Source organism: Molothrus aeneus, chromosome 5 (genome assembly GCF_037042795.1).
Source record: "Molothrus aeneus isolate 106 chromosome 5, BPBGC_Maene_1.0, whole genome shotgun sequence".
In the NCBI taxonomy this organism is placed as follows: Eukaryota; Metazoa; Chordata; class Aves; order Passeriformes; family Icteridae; genus Molothrus; species Molothrus aeneus.
Genome location: NC_089650.1, coordinates 7,126,276 through 7,143,228, shown reverse-complemented (window position 1 = coordinate 7,143,228; position 16,953 = coordinate 7,126,276). Strand labels below are relative to the sequence as shown.

The 16,953-nt window shown below is 42.6% G+C and overlaps 1 protein-coding gene across 2 annotated transcripts in view; it reads right to left on the bottom strand.

Moving 5' to 3' along the window:
- ATXN10 (ataxin 10) overlaps positions 1-3,618 on the bottom strand; it is a 76,470-nt gene extending 72,852 nt beyond the window's left edge. For both annotated transcript variants that reach the window (XM_066549930.1, XM_066549931.1), the window contains exon 1: positions 3,533-3,618. In XM_066549930.1, coding sequence (XP_066406027.1) covers positions 3,533-3,615 — 83 coding nt within the window. In that variant the 5' untranslated portion in view covers positions 3,616-3,618. The remainder of the gene's footprint in view (positions 1-3,532) is intronic.
- Between the last annotated feature and the right edge of the window lie 13,335 nt (positions 3,619-16,953).

Genomic DNA, 16,953 nt, shown 5'->3' with positions numbered 1-16,953 from the left:
CCTCTGCTCCTGCCACGTTTCCTGTCCTAGGCTAAACAAAACTCTCTTAGTCTTTGCTCACAGTTCACATTTTCTAAGTTCCTTATCAGATTTGTTGCTCCAATAGTGACACTTTTATGCTAGGCTACATCTTACAGACAGGACAGTGTCTCTCCAATGTTGAGGTCTGTTAGGGCATGGAGGAAACTTACAAAGAAGGAAGAGTGCAGTAAGAAATACAATAACGTACACTAATGTCACTAAATTACCACAACATTAGGTCTCAGATCTTCAGGAACTATGTATTTTATCCTGCAACATCACAGCTGATCAAGAGCAATATATTTACACATTCTCCATCTACACTGAAACATTAAAAATCCCACCATCACTTGAGCATTATGGGGAAGATAATATGTACATTTTACACTGGTGCAATACTGAAGGGAAAATACCAAAGTCAAAGTGGCACAAAAAAAACAATGACCAAAAGCAGAGCTGGCCCTCAGTCTTAAAGAAAACAGTGGAGCTTACATAACCAGAAAGAAAGTTTGGAACTAGGTTTTGGTTTCAAGACCCAAGAAAATATATTCATGGAACTTGAACCTTCAGCTTACAAGAAGCAGTGTAGCTCCTGCCACCTCATGATGTGCCAAGAGAAGACTCAGTGGCTGACACACCACAGTCCCCATAGGAAATGCACCAGAGACAAGTTTTTCTCAATGTCAGACGAGCTAAAGCCTGGTAAGGCAGTCCCCAGCCAGGGAGTGCTTCCTACACTGAGCAGAACCATTAGCTCTTCCAAGTTCTTGAACTCTGACATTACTTGAAAATGGGACCACTCAGCCCACTGGAGTTTCCTTCTTTCAGCCTGTGCCTTTTGTTGGATTATCCCATGAAACCAATCATTTCCTGACACAGCTGCAAAATACAGAAGCCAGTGGTCAGTGCAAGACATACTACTGTACAACATTCACTTATTTCAATTGGTAAAAAGAGAAATTAAAGAAGCCAGAAGAACTTTTGTGCATATTTTTGTGACTAAATGGGTAAAAGGACACCTTACAGTTATTCTTATGCTGGAAAAGCTCTGCTCTCCTAGCAGAGCTATGCAGCAGAACAGAACTTTTAGCCAGACACTGGATCAGAAGCATGCTGAGCTGCTGTGACAAATTTTCTTTTAGAATTAGATTGAAAGCAAAAGAAAACCTAAGAGTATAGACATTTCCAGTAAAATATGAAGATTAAAACCTTGTGTGTCCTAATGGAGCAAGGAAGTGTAAATGTGGAAGGAGATGCTGATTTTTTTACATCATTGAGGAAGGACAGAACTCCAAATCTGTCTCTTAAACACTATGAAAGAAAATCCACACTGCTCAAGCCAGATCAGTCCAGGCAGAAATCAAAGCCTAAGCAAGCAAAAGATATTCCAAATGAACACAGACTGACTTAAATGTTGTTTGATAGAGCAGGATTCTGTTCTGAGAAAATTTACATGTGACTCTTGTACCTAAGCATTCAAATAGCACTGCAACTTGAGTGTGTGCTACAAAGGAATTTAAATAAAACTGTCCTTCTGAATAAAAAAATCCTCACATTAGCAAGAACACTAGAAAATATTTAGCTGATATCAAGAAACCAGCCAAGACTGACTTCAGAAAACTGTTCCACAGCAATGCTTACTAAGTTTTTTAAAAAATAATCTTTTTCCAGCAGTACAACAAAGATTCATATACAAAGTAGCAGCTATAAATATTTAAAATGCATTTTTGAAATGGAAAACATCTTTTCCCTAATTTTTAATTTATAATACTACCAGAGAGCCCCCTAAGTTGATTTTAGATTAAAATAATACCTTGCATTGTAAACAGCCCTTGAAATCCATCCAGAACAGCTTTGTGGATATTCCACTAATTTCAGTTTCCTATGTCTGGGTGCCTAACACAGCAGCTCCACATTTTGCTATTGCTACCTGTCCTTCATTTACCACATCAAGTTCTGCAGGAATACAAAAGGAAGCAGAGGCAAAGGGTACAGCAGCCCTTGGACAAGGAGACATGCATAATTTCTTGTGAAGTCAAAACAGAGTCAGAATTCCTGCACCCATGCCAAAAGGAAGATTACTGTCACTCCTTGTAAGACCTGTTTGATTGTTAAAAACTGAAACTCTACAAGATACCACTCTAGTGAACATGGAGTTAGAAACAGTAATGTAACTGTGTTCAAAAGACCAGGGCCCCCCCCAAAAAAAATCACAAAATTAGTCAGGAATGACACAAACAAACCCACAAATTTACAATTCTGTATTTCCACTCTAAGTTTTAGGTACTTGCACAACTCCATTCCTAAAACACCTTTAATGTACTTATCCTCACAACATTCCCAGGAACAAAATAAATCAATTTTCTTATTTTTAGTAGCTTAGTAAAGGAAGCATAAAGAAATCAACTAAAAGCACTGGAAGCCTCAAGTAAATCACACAGCCAGGTGTCAACAACTTTGACAAGACCAAGTGCTGGTGCTGCACCCGGGCCAGGACAACCCCCGGGGATCAATCCAGGCTTGGGATGAGCAGATAGAGCAGCCCTGGGAGAAGGACTTGGGGGTGCTGGTGGTGAGAGCTGGCCATGCCCTGGCCATGTGTGCTGGGAGCCAGAGCCCCCCTGTGCTGGGCTGAGCCCCCAGCGTGGGCAGCAGGGGAGGGGGACTCTGCTTCTCTGCCCTACTCAGGTGAGACCCCAGTTGCCTTGAGCCGTGGGATCCCAGCACAGAAAGGACATGGAGCTGCTGGAGAGAACCCAGGGAAGGCACCAAGTTGTTTAAACAGATGGAGCGGCTCTGCTGTTAGGAAAGGCTGAGAGACTTGGGAGAGCTCAGCCTGGAGAAGAGCAGCTTTGGGCTGACCTGATGCCTTCCAGCACCTGACAGGAGCCTACAAGGAAGATGGAGGTTATTTACACGGGCCTGAAGTGACAGAACAAGGGGCAATAGCATCAGCCTGACAGAGAAGGTTTAGACTGGATGTTTGGAATAAATCTTTCCCAATGAAGGCAGTGAGGCCCTGGCACAGGGTGCCCAGAGAAGCTGTGGCTGCTCCATCCCTGCAAGTGTCCAAGGCCAGGCTGGACAGGGCTTGGAGCAACCTGGGATAGTGGAAGGTATCCTTGCCCATAGCAAGGGTGGGATGGGATGAGCTTTAATGTTCCTGCAACCCAAGCCATTCTGTATCTCTGGGATATTTTATGCCACCCACGGCTAAGAGACAAACACCTTTGCTCCCTGCTACAGGCACAAGGACTGAGCGCACTGCAGCTCCTCGTGGGCCCCCTGGGGCAGGACAAGAGAAGGGACAGCTCACCCCCCAAAAGCACAGCCCCAGCAGAAGCCTGGGGGTGCAGAAGCTCCCCAGAAGGGGCTTCATTCACCCCCTGTGTGGGTACGGAGAGCCCCTTTTCCAGCCCGCAGTGACTCCACGAGGGGCAGGACCTCGCTGGGAGCCGAGGCGGGTCCTGCCCGACATCCACCGGCACCGCCGCTCCCTGCTCCCCTCTACCTGGGCTGCGCCTCCCGGAACAGACCCGACAGCGCCCGCACGCTCTCCAGGCGGGCCGCGGGCAAAGCTTCCGCCGCCGCCATCGCCCGCCCCGGCCCCGGCCCCGCTCCGCCCCCGCCGCGCGGAAATGGCGGCGGTGCCGCCCCGCCGGGCGGGCGGCCGGGTGCGCGGAGCCAGCGGGAAAATGGCCGCTCCTGGCCGGGAGACGCGTGGCTTTTCCGTGTCTGTTTCCTTACCGGCTCCTTTGGTCTTTCGTTTTCCCATGCTTTTCCTTCTTCCTCACCTTTTCCTTTTGTACCTGAGTTTCCGCGGTGGGAAGCTCACGGCGGCCCGCTCTCGTCACGCAGCTGCTGCTGCGCTCCCCACACCGCGCCCCGTGTGCTCTTGGGGTTACCCGTCTCTAAACAAAACAAATATTAAATGAATATAAAAACACAAATTGCGGGAATAATTATTTCGTGCTTAACATCCTAATTATATACAGATCTCCCAGCCTGTGGCTGGGATGGGAAAATAGGCGATTTCTAAGGTCCCTCCCAGTCCAAGCCTTTCTGTGAAGTAAATACTACTTTGCTTCAGTTTTAAAATATTTTTAAATTAAACACTATATTTTAAATATTTCGTTTCTAAAAATATCATTCAGCATTTTCTAAACATGTATGAAAAGTTAACCTGTATGGAAATTAGCTTCCAATGTTTAAAAAGACGAATTGTGGCCAAACACTTTATATTAGACAATCATCATCAAATCACAGACTGGTTTGGGTGGGAAGGGACCTTAAAGCCCACCCAGTGCCAACACCCTGCCTTGGACAGGGACACCTTCCACTAGCCCAGGTTGCTCCCAGCCCCATTTACCCTGGCCTTGGGCACTTCCAGGGACAGGGAAGACACTCAGAGTTTAATCATCAGCCAATTCTTACACAGATTATAAAATAGAGTCGTTTTTTCCCAGATCACTCACGGATGTTGTATGTTAAGCTCATCTGATCTACCTAATTCTGTGAAAAAACAGGCAGATCCCTTAAAGATGAGGCTTTTCCCTGAAAGTTTAGAGTCTAAATAGCATTTATTATTCTTAGCACAGCTTTAGGGAACTACAAGAAGGGAAACACCACCTAGAGCCAATTATGTCTGAAAACAAAGTTGTGCAGAACTTATTTGAAATAATTCTCCATCAAATTAAGAGATAAACTATACTCTTGAGGCAGCAGTGTTTGAAGCTGCAAAAGGGAAGGACCTGTCTTAGCTAAGACTCTGGAAGAAAATTGCCCCATCCAGCAAATGCTGACTCTGCAGGAGGCAAAGCAGGTCAAAGACATTGAGTCCCTCCTATCTCAAATGATGTGAGAGGGCCACTTGCTCTAATCTCATTATGTATACTGACTGTACCTCTTTTTTATTGGGGGCAACTTCCATCAGAAGACAAAATTTGGGCTCTGGAAAAAATTACAGTAAAGAAGCAAATCCTGCAGCATAAATATTTTATATGTTTCCGGCATAAATACTCATTTTCTGACTCTTATTTTGGGCCTGCGTTATATTAAGTACGATTTAGCCCACACAGCTTTGAAGCTGTAGACCAAAAGCTTTTATTTTTGTTCTGTTCTTTAATAGGATCTAGTGAAATTGATCAATGCACTTGGAAAAATGCTTTTCATTAGCCTCTGTTGCTAAATCTGTGGAGCACACCCTGCCATCATGTCCTCAGCTTCCTGCTTACACTGGGCAAATTACAGGCATTCCTTACCTTGCCAAGGAATTCTGAACACCTATATTAAGATGAGGAAGAGCAGATCTGAGAGGTGGTAGCACCATCTTTTTAAACACCAGAGGTAAAACAGAATCCACATGAAATGGATACTGCAGACTGTCTCAAACCCAAGAATAACTACTGCAATCTGAAGCCAGCTACAGAGTTTATTTGACTTCAGGTGAGGTGTTACACATGTGTCTGAAGGCCATAAAAGAGCACTTATTTTTGATGTTGAGATTTATGGGTCACTTGTTTGTTATGTAATATCATAAATAAATTTAATTCTTTATAAGAAGGAAATCCCTCCATCTGGAAAAAAAAAAAAGCCCACAAGGCCTCTGAGGAGATATTCAAAGCCCTTGCATTTTGTTCTGGAAACAAATGATGTCTTCTGAGAGGGAGATGCAGATGAAATGCTGTCAGCTGCACAGTTGCCAGGCTCCGAGTCACTGCCGGGACTCTTGCCTCATTTGTTAGAGGCAGTCCAGTTTTTAGAGGCAATGAGGAATTTTGTGACTGTCATGTGCCCTTCACAAAGGTTTTATGCCACATTTGCATAGCATGTTTTTGTTGGGATCAGCATAATTGTCATCATATCAGCCAGTGGCACAAGCATGTGGAAAGACACTATCCTTGCCCTGGTCAGCTGAGTCAAAGAGATGCTGCTGAGCATATCTGGTACCCAAAGTCTGGCTCCCTGGTAGCCTGGGGAATTTTCTGGTACATGAATTCATGTACCAGTTGATTTTTAATATGTAGAATTTAGAGTCAGGGGTTTGTCTGGCACAGAAGAAAACGCAGCTGAATTTTAAGAAGGATGGTGCTGAATTCAAGGAGGTTTTGTGTATGTTAACTCGTGTCATCCTGCAGCTTTTCCCATGCTATGAGGTGCCAGGGAGAGGCCTCCTTCTGTTTAGAAATGTATTCTCATGGATAGAGAATGTCCCTGTTAGAGAGTTAACACAAATTTGGATAAAACTAAGCCTTAAAAAAGTCACTGATTCCACATCTTCTTGAGTGTCAGGTGATGCCCTATCCCTGGAAGTGTTCAAGATCAAATTGGACAGGGCTTGAAGCAAACTGTTCTAGAGCAAAGTGCTCCTGCCCAAGGCAGGGGAGTGAAATGAGATGCTCTTTAAGGTCCCTTCCAACCCAAACTACCCATGATTCTGAGATTGAGTGTGGTGTGTAGTTTAACACTGCTGCAAGGGAAAGAAATTGGTTACTACAGCTTAATTTCTGTAGGAAAGGACAGGGATGCACAAGGGCCTACACAAAGCAGGGAAGGACATCTCTCTCCACAAGGCAGGCTGCCACTGACTCCAGTCAAGAGGCTGAAGGAAAAATGGTGGGTGTGGGGAATGTGGCAGTAAGCAATGAGCTTGCAGAAATGCTGCATAGAGACAATATATCTGAAATAAGTTCTAAGGGTCTTTTTTAAGGTTTTGTGGCAAAGAAGGATTCTCCAGGAGAGCTGTGGAGGTGAGAGCATGCACTTACTAGTCTCCTCCTGTGACTTTTTCCACTATCCAGTGTTGCTTTAAGTCCTAGAAGCCAGTGTGAAAATGCTCCCACAAGCAGTGGAGTGGGAGCTAGATTTGACACTTTTGCCATATAACGTAGATTTCCCAGACAAATACAATCAGATCTCATCTGTCAAGTGCAAATCTTGTCTTTCCCTGGTTTTCATTGCAGCAACAGCTTTTCTGGACTTCAGCAGCCCAGACAACTGAACAGCCAAAAAGCTGCTATTAAGCCAGTGCACATAAATCACCTCTGTGCTCTGTGCTGAGCTCACCAGGCTTTTGTGCTTCTGTGGAGTCACTCTGTGGCACAGGACAGGGAGTTCAAGCAGACTCATTGCTTTTGCACAGTGTGGAGTCACTCTCCATATGCACATTAAACCTGCTGGGATTGCTCCATATTTGCAGATCTCCACATGGGAAACTCACCTTTTGGGGACTGTGGCAATCACTGCTTAGCATCTGTGAGCAAAGTCTTACAAAATCCTGTGTAAAGCCCTGGAAATGCTATCTGCCTTCTGTTGCTTGGAAAATGTAATTCATTTGCTAAGCTTGGAGGCCAGCTTGGCTCCTTCAGATACCTCACAAAGATGCTGTTGGAGAGATGGGAATACTCTCTGAAATCATATCTCACTCCCAGAAAATAGAAATAAATATCCCTACTAGGGAGGAGAAATAACTGAAAAGTTTCCACCACCTGGTTGCTCTCAGAGAATGAAGAGGTACATGCTTGAATATTTTTGAGGAACTCACCAGTTATTATGTAGTCTTCCTGAACAGATGTGTCAAGCCAATGAATGGAGGAGCAAAGGGAAATGCCCACAGGGAATCCCACATTCCTTGGAAGTGCTCCCATTTACCAGCATTGGTGTATCTTGTCAATGCTGAGAAATTTGCTGCAGGGAAAAAACAAGGCATAAAAGAATGAAGAGCAAGAAACACCCATACAGCCACTCATAGTATCCCCTGTTCTGGGTTACTGCTGGTGCTTGGAATTGGAGAATTGTAGCTGTGATTCTGACCAAGCTTCATACTAAGAAATAGAGATTAAACCCCTCCAGCTCTGTCAAAAGCCTGACATCTAGTGGAGGTAAAATAGTGGGCAGCAGAACTCGGCCTAAAACCATTGGAGTGCAGAGTTTGTATTATTCACTGCCGGTGTAGAGTCCATTTAATTTGTTAATTCCATCTGTGAAATATGAGTCAGCCTGCTCATCTTTATTGTGCACTAAAATCACAGGATACATGTCCCTTCCAACTCAGGATAACTTAGGATTTTAAATCCCAATAACCTCAGCCTTTAGAAGGTTTTCCATATGTATAACATCTGTCAGCAGATAAGCTTTGTAAGGTGGGAGCAATAGGCCTGGGATTGGTATCTTCATGTTAGGAGACAAATACCTACAAAGTTTGCTCTTGCAGAATTTATGAAAGCCAGCCTAATGGCATCTTAAGAAATAATATTTGAGAAGATGCTACTGGTAAGTAGAAGTTGCTACATACATTATCTATTTGTCTCTAAGGAGAAAATATATACAGTTATATAGAGTTGCTAGACTGACAGAACTGAGAAATAAAGGGTTAAACTTCAGTTCTACAGAATCTTTTTCTTTAGCTCTTTATCAATTTTTGCAGCTATAAGAAAGGTTTCGATACTTACAAGAAAAAGTTATTGAAAATTGTGAGCATTCATTTTTGATATAATACCATGAAGCTTGTTAAGTTCTAGTTAAAAATCTCAGAACTTATTTTCTCAGAATTTTCCTGTGCTAGCTTAGTATTTGTTGAAAGAAGCATGCAATCTAAACTTTTTTTTGAAAAAGAACAAATATTGCTATTAAAATAACATCATCAAAAGATTTCAGAAGGTTCAGATAAAAGGATGTTTTGTTGCCTTTAAATTTCAAAACCTTAACCTATTGAAGAAATATCTGATGAAACCTCCCTGTCATACCTGTGGATCTGCAAAAAAGAAAATTAAGTTTCTTTTAAACCAATATGTAAGGCTGTCCAAAACCATTTGTGTAATTATGTATCTGAAGAGAAGCTTTGATCCATTCCTTTTTTATATGTCTTTTTCCAGAAGGTCATATCAGAAGACTAAAGTGATAAGTTATTAATTTTTTTAACATCTTTTTTAAGCAGACACAAATATAAGTCAAGTTTGATAGTTTCCATCTGCATCTACTGATGATAAGATTTAGCCTCTGCAGAAGTCATTATTGGTATGTGCATGCCAGGCTTCTAAATTCAAAAATCCCACACTCTTTAATGATTGGGAGTAATAATACTTCAGAGTTATACATTTCCCAGCTCACATGGAGATAAAAGCAGATATTGAAGGAGGCATTTGTCCATCTGTTCACCTGTGCAATGTTCTCCTTAAGTCCAAAACTCATCCAAATAAAATCAGCCCCCTGTGCCTGCATCTGTGTGCCACACATTATCCACTTGCTAGGCTACCAAAGCTTTGTTAGCCTCCCCTCCCATACTTTACCAGTCTCTCAGTGTGCCTCATACCTTAGAAACACAGCATGCAGCTATTAAGTAATACAAATTAATAATTAAAATATTAACTGTTAATTCCATGCAAACACAGACATGTTCAAGACACTGTCAGGGATGGGTGAGCCTGCTTTTTGATCTGAGCAAGTGCTGATATTCACAGAATACAAATACTGGTTTCACCAGAGGGGGAAACAAGGAGAAAACCTTGTGATGAGTCAGAGGTGGAGCCTCTTGGCAGGAATTGGGTCTGGGACCTGACTTCTCTCTTCCCTTTTCTCCTTGCCCATTATTTTTGACTCTGCAACTGCACAAAAACTCTGAGTCTTCCATTACCTTTGGGAAAACTTTTTTTTTTTTCTTTCAGAATGGTGTAGTTTAAAGGCAGAACTAAAGGCAACAAAGCACAATATGGTATTTGTGTCTGCTAGACTTTATTTCTGTCTCTCACCCCTGCTAGCCCTGCACTGATGGAACAGCCACCTTGGCTCATCCTGCCCCCAGGGTGTATCACAACCACCAGGCATCAGGAGTCACCTGCCCAGCACCCAGTGCTGGGAGCAGGCAGGGTGAGATACTTCACATAGAAATAGTGCAGTCCTGTGCATCACAACCTCTGCTTCTGTTGTATGCCAGAGTCATCAAAAGCCAGAGACACATCTTAGACAAAAATCTGTTGCATTGTTTTCACAGCTAGAAACTCCATCCAGCTACATCTGATTTAATTTCCCAAACTAATATACTCTTACCTCCTAAAATGTTATTTACACTAGTGCATGCCTGACTTCTAAATATGCACTGTAGTTTCCCACTATCCATTCATGGACAGATGAGGAGTCACTTGATAAGTCAAAAGCAAGCAACAGTCAATTTTTCCTGCACAAGACAAAGGTTTGTAAGATCATCATGTTAGATGAAGAGTTTGAGTACAGTGTGCACCTTCATTCCTGAAGCAAGGAGTGCCTCTGCTGAGGAATCTGTTATAAATCACATTTTTAGTGAGACTGGCAAAGCCGCATAACACTGGCCTCAGGGAACCTGTCTAATTTGTCAGCTAAAATTCAGTCTCCTCATAGAAAACTAGTCTGTTCATGCTTTGTGAAGGCTAATTGCCCATGGCAGGAATCTGCTCAAGGAACTGTCAGCAGTGATGTGGTGTGCTACTGTCATCTGGCTGGAGCTTCCCAGGGAAGCTGGGCAGAGCTCCCCTTCCTCTTGTGCTGACCTTCAACGATGCAGCTGCTCTCCCCCAGAAAGGTGTGTTGGGTCAGACCATTAGCAGAGTTGCAGGAGCCAGAGGAGTTCTTTTCCTTATTCTTATTGGTACTTCTTTTTCTTATTTTTATTGGTGAACTCCTTATTCCCATTTTATCTGCTTGGAAAGGAACACAAATAACACCCAGCAAATAGGAGCTTCCAAAAACAATCCTTGGAAGAAACACTTCAGCTCTTAAGAACTTGTTTTTTATAATCATTCAAGTACACTGTGAACTGCAAAACCTCCAGCATTTATTAAATTGCCATAAATTTAACGCTTCCTATTTCAGAGAAGAACTGAGTTTCTTTTATTGGACTAAGGAAAATAGTTACAATGATTTTCTAACTGCGAGTCAGAGTTTAATTCCCTTCCATAACCTTAGGCATGCAGTATGTTTTTTCTCTTCTAGGATATTATTCTCTGGTGTTTGCCCCAAATTTCAATAAGCAAAGTAACCCCATTTGTTCCAGCTTAGTGGCATTGTTAAATGACCGTGTTTTATTCCTACTAATTATGAAGCCCAAGGTTTGAGTATGTCCCGAGAATAGCAATGAGGATGGGAAGAAATGTTGGGAAGAAAGCAATCACTCACAGTTAGTAGCAACTGTTAACCAACAGAGGTTCAGGACTTACCAGGGCTAATTTAGGATCCTGTAAGAGATCTCTTCAATTGACCATTTAACTTATTTTTGCTGTTATTTTTCATGCTACTGTGAAGACGTCTCCTGGACTAAATAAATTGTATTAAACGAGGAAAATAGGTATGAATAAGAAGATAATTGCTTGGGAAACAGTTGCATCCAGCCCCAACCTATCTATAATAACTCTTTTCATCTATTATAGAAAGACTTAGTTCAAAAATAGTTACCAAGAAATGTTCCTAGTAGTAAAAAAGTATATTGCAGATTGACCATGTAAGCTTGAATTCAGCAGGGTACTGAATGCAAATTTGCAAGAAACAGAGTAGTCTTGGGATGATTACCAAGCTCAAAATAATGCCCATGTTTAAGTTCCTTGATGTACCAAGGCCCCTTTATTCTGTTTGACTCCATCAAATTTGTGTGTTTGTTCTATTAGATGGCATCAATGACTAGTCTCTTTTCAAAGTGCTTTGTAGAAAAGGGGACATAATTGTCTGAAAAGAGGCCTATTAAGTGTTTGCTTTTAAATCAAAGAGCACTTTTGAAATATAAAATAAAGAAGGACTACAATATATAAATCACTCCAACCCATCTCAAATGTACTGATGCACATTAATGATTTACTTTGGGCTCATACATCTATTTGGTTTTGTATTCAAACCATTGTTACCCTGGTAACCCCAACATCTCACAGAATTTGACTTATTCTCCATCTAAAGTACACTCTCTTAAGGAAATTCATACAGGTTCTTGTGAGAGCTCTTTTCCTTTTTTCCCCCTCCTTTGTTTGTAAAGGAAGAAACAGTGACTGGTTTCGTCATGAATGGGTTGTTTCTGTCTTTTCTTCCTTCCCTCTCCCATCTCATTAAGGACAGCTGAGATTTAAACACAACAGTACATTCAGCTTGCATTCACTGTTTAACAAAGATCCCAGTCTTTAACAAGCTGGGTTGCTTTACTCCAGTATCAATACTTGTTAATATGCTGGAAAGAGCCTTTCTAAGGAGTTCCTTATTTCAGAGGATATGTTCATTCTCAACAGGCTGTCCTCTCATATATTCCTTTAAACAAGAGAAATGTAGCTCTGTTCCAGCACACTGGTATTTTACTGGGGTGTCATTAACTGGGATATATTTCAGCACTTGGTGCAGTGGCAAACACCAACAGGAGGTTGCCAATGCACCTCACGGCCCTACTCCTACCCCGTGGTATTCCCTGGCAGGTAGGCAAGGATGGAGGGAGCAGCAGTGAGTATCCTGCAGGAGACTGAACTTTCAGAAGCCAAAGATGACTTAAATAGTCTGCCTTGAAGTGGTCTGGCCTCCTTCCTCCAGTGGTGATTGCTGGTGACCTGGCTCAGGGAGCTCAGGGAGCTGAGCCAAGTGCGCGTCATGGCTGCAGATTGATGTTGGAGCTGACAGCTCTCGGAAAGTGGAAGTCCTGCTTTGCCCTGGGGGCCACTTCCCATCCTTGCTCCATTGTTTGAGGTCCATCAGTCAGTGACCCAGTAGAAGAACAAGCTGATTGACAGGGCTGGTCCAGCAGGAAACCTGGAAGTTGACTCCAGGACTCTCTGCCCTTCCTCCTCCTGCCGCTCCTGGTTGCTGGTGCCCCACACCTCATCCCTGTGGGCTGGTGACTGGATTTAACAGCTCCAATTTTACATCATCATATTCTTGCTGTTATTTTTATTAGTTCCTGATGCTGATCCACCATGGAGTGGTTCAACACATACCTCAGCACAAGGCAGGAGATGGGGGCTTGCAGGAGCAAGGGACAGGAAGTGTGGGAGGGCAGGATGTGATAACCAGCATTGCCACCTTCCTACAGAGCATTGGGAATTTTGGGAAGACAAGTCAGAGCTGGAAAGGAAGATAAACTTTGCAGTTTGTGCTGGGCAGATGGCACAGCACCTGTAGCTCTGTGACAGCTCAGAACTAGAACATACCCAAGGAAACCACAGGCAGCTCATGAACAAAGGAGTGACATCTGCATCCTTTCTGTCCCATCCTGGGACAGGACTGCACAGGGCAGGAAGATGCTAGTCATGGATAGCTCTAGAGAATTACATCCAAGGGAAAACATTCCCAAGAAGGGGTGGATGGACCAATCCCTACAGAGTGCATCCTCCAAGCAGGTACAGCACAGCCATAACCACACACTCAGTCTGCTAAGGCCAGAAACAGCAAGAACGTTTGTTGAGCCCCGTGCTCTACATGACAAATCAGTATTTGTTCCAGATGTTGATTTTTTTTGATTAAAAAGATTTTTTCTGACCAATGCAGAAGAAACAAAAGGAGTAAATACAAGCTTAAAGTTTCAGAAGAGTTTCAAACTCGTTATTCAACATTATTTGCTTGCTGTGTAATCTCTTCCTCATCATTCATTGACCTCTGGCAAACAAAGAGTTGAGCTGACAGCAACTTTTTTCCCCTCAAGCCCAAATTCTTAAAAATACCTTCTATTTAAAGTTGTATTTCAACCTCTTCAGACACTCTGTCCAATAATCTCTTTTAAAACCACCATCCTACTTGTCTTTTGCATTTAAGAAACTTGCAAAGAGCACTTCACAGTAAGCCAGGTAGGCAGATTATTTTTTCTTATGGAGAGTAAAGGGGAAAAAAAATTCCAAAGAAAGTAAAGCCAGACTGGTTGTAGAAAAAAAAAATCTCTTTTCTCGACTTTTTTTGCCTTTGATTTATAAAAACATCTTGTCAATCCCTGCAGGGTTTCTGAGAGAAAAGTTGTCTGAGATCGCTACAAAGCGATAGAAGCTAGATACATGTGAAGCAGAAAAGATTGACTGATTTAATGATTAAACAAAAAGAGGAGGTATAAATGACTGGGAATCTATCAGGGAAACATATTAACTGCAGTTTCCTGATTTTTCTACCTTTGCATTCTTAATCATTTACTTAGAGGAGATGCTAAGGTAACCGCCTCAGTTAGCTCTTCCTAACCTTAAACTTAAAGAGCTTTTATCCATTTCAGAATCACAGAAACCCCCCAGCACACTATATCCAGTTTTTAGAGTTAATAAAACTGACTCAGTTCTTTGGAAAGCTTTCTAAGTTTTGGATGATATCACCTTTGCACATTTTTGAATTTAGATCAAATAAAATTATTTTCAAATTTTTTTACAAAAACGGTAACTTTTTTTTTTCCTTCTTGGGTAGATTATTTTCTGAAATTTTCCCAATTTTGAAATGAGGATTAAAATGATTATGAGCATTTTAATTTGAAGAAGCAAAGAAAAGTTCATTAAAGGATTTGCAGCATTTGGATAAAACAGGAGTAAATAGAGTGTATCCTAATCTGGGTAGGAATGACAACACACAACTACTTTTATAATCACAATATAAGCACAGAATACTTCAAATACTAAGTGCCAATATTAATCTCAAGGAATAATATAAATATTATAAAATAAAAATAATTATTATAAAAAAATGCAGACCAAATTTGCTGATTTAGCAGCAGAAATAATACTGTTAATTACTCAAAGGATCTAATGAGCTGAAGTGACAGGATTTTTTCCAGTCATACTGCAAATCAAGATACTTTTTAGGAGTTACCTCCAGGAGATAAACAACATACTGCTGAGCACAGGTGGAAAGAAGATGTTTTTTTGAAAGCAAAAGTTACTAGGGCATCAAGAAGCTTCCACTGACCTCAAACAAGGACAAGCATCCTCATGCACAGTAGCCATTCTCAGTAGCCCCTCTCAGTCCAGTTGCTGCAGTATTGAGCATCTCTGCCAGTGCAGAGGGACTGAGCCCAGCCCAGTTTGCTCACAGTTTGTTCTTGAAAAGCCCTTACACTCTACAGACATGATTCACACGTACCCACACTTAATTTCATCTCCTCTTACATCAGTCTGCATTTACTGGAAAATAATGTCTGGGATTGCCCCTAGAATGAGCACAGCACAAATACCACCAGGGCACTATCCCAGGAGTTTTTCCCATGAATAAAAAGGGACAGAAATAGCCTGCTCAACTGGCACTCAGTTTCCAGCACTGATGTCCCTCAGCAAAGGTGCTACCATAAGATGGTCCCAGTTGAAAAGGGATTAATTCTTGGCTCTGTTGGTACAGGACCAGTCTGTCTCTGGGAAGTTACCAAGCAGGGAGCTGTTTGTGGTGGATGTTGGAGTAGCAGTGAAAAAGCCACGATTCCCTGTGAAAGGCACTCCAGAGCAGGAGAGTCTGTTTAGGGGAGTTTGGCTGGTACCAGCTTGGGTGAGACCTGAACTGATGACCATCAAGTGGAAAGGTCCCACAATTCATTCCCTGCTCCACACACCAAACCACTCTTTTGTGCATTTTAGATTAACCTTACTATGGAACTGTGGGATCTCAGCACATCGTTCCCGATGTCCAGAGATGCCAGGAGAACCCTTGGGGGTCTCGAAAATACTAGAATGTTGCCAAGAGTGTCTGGTGGCTTGATTTTGATCCATCCACAGAAATAACAAGAGTTTGAGGACAAGAGAATCACTTTAGAGTAAAAGGTGTAAAAGGGACACATTTAGAAGGTGAAATATAGACTTTAAGGTTTTTGGTACAGGGGGGTTATGGAGACAAGATGGAGGGATCAGGGCGTGTCTCGTCCTTCTTTCTTCTTCTTGTCCTCCATCTCCTGTGGTGATGTTGGCACTTGGAGATTGGTTTATGGTGAAGGTGCACTTGCTAACATGAGTGAAAAGCATTGGGAAATAAAAGTAAATATTATGTACGTAGATATTAGTATAAAAAGACACGACCGCCCCATGGGTGGTCAGAGAGTGCCTGTGACTGCTTGCAGATCAGACCTCTGTTGGGCAGACAGAAAATTTTGTAGATAAGAAATAATAAACAATCTGAAGACCGAAAAGCTGAAGAGTCCAGACTCATCCTTTGAAACGCGTGCCACCCAAGAACCACACTACCCGTGTCGGGGCAGAGACAGACAGCCGAACCCGACATGGAACACATCTTTGTAAAATGCCAGGGAGTTTTGCTCATGGCAGTGTGTAAGTTACTGCTGCTGGGGCTGGGAGTAGGGCTGCTCCAGGAGCACACCAGAGACAAAATTCAGATAGAGAGATCTCTTCACTGTATCCTAGTTGGGAATATGCTCAATTACTACCCACGTTAGGGGCATATTGTCTTCTCTTCCATTAAAGTTTAGCTGTGCTGCCTCGCAAATTACTGGAGAAGAAAGCAAAAGCACCATCCATGTCTGGCCACTTCTATCTTCCTCCCCTTGCACCCATGCAAAAGCCACCTCCCAAAATTTGCTCGTGCAGCCGTGATAGTCCCCAGCCCTGTGAAGGGGCCTCATGTGTGCATGTCAAGAGAGGTGAGAGGAATTTGTGGCCACAGGTTGCAAAGAAGAAGCCTAAAGGGTGTTTTCCCCCTTGCCTTATTGGTTTGGAAGCAGAGGGAGAGGGGAAGAAGGTTTTTCCTGATTCTAACACACTTTTCCCTAGCTCAGCCTAGCTGAAGTACACATGCCTGTGGTTCATCCTCACAAATGCCATGTCAGGCCCTGTGCCAATACAAACACCAAGTCTGTCTTCAATATATGCAGGGGAAAAAAAATAGTTCTAGCTCACTCCAGATTAGAGTGTGTTTGCAGAGAAAGGGAGGAAATGAGGAAGGCTCTGATAGTTGTAGCTGAGTAATGCTGAGCTCTGCCTTTAATAGGTCCTGTTGTGGAGGGCACAGCTATTTCCCTTGGCACGATTTCAAGCT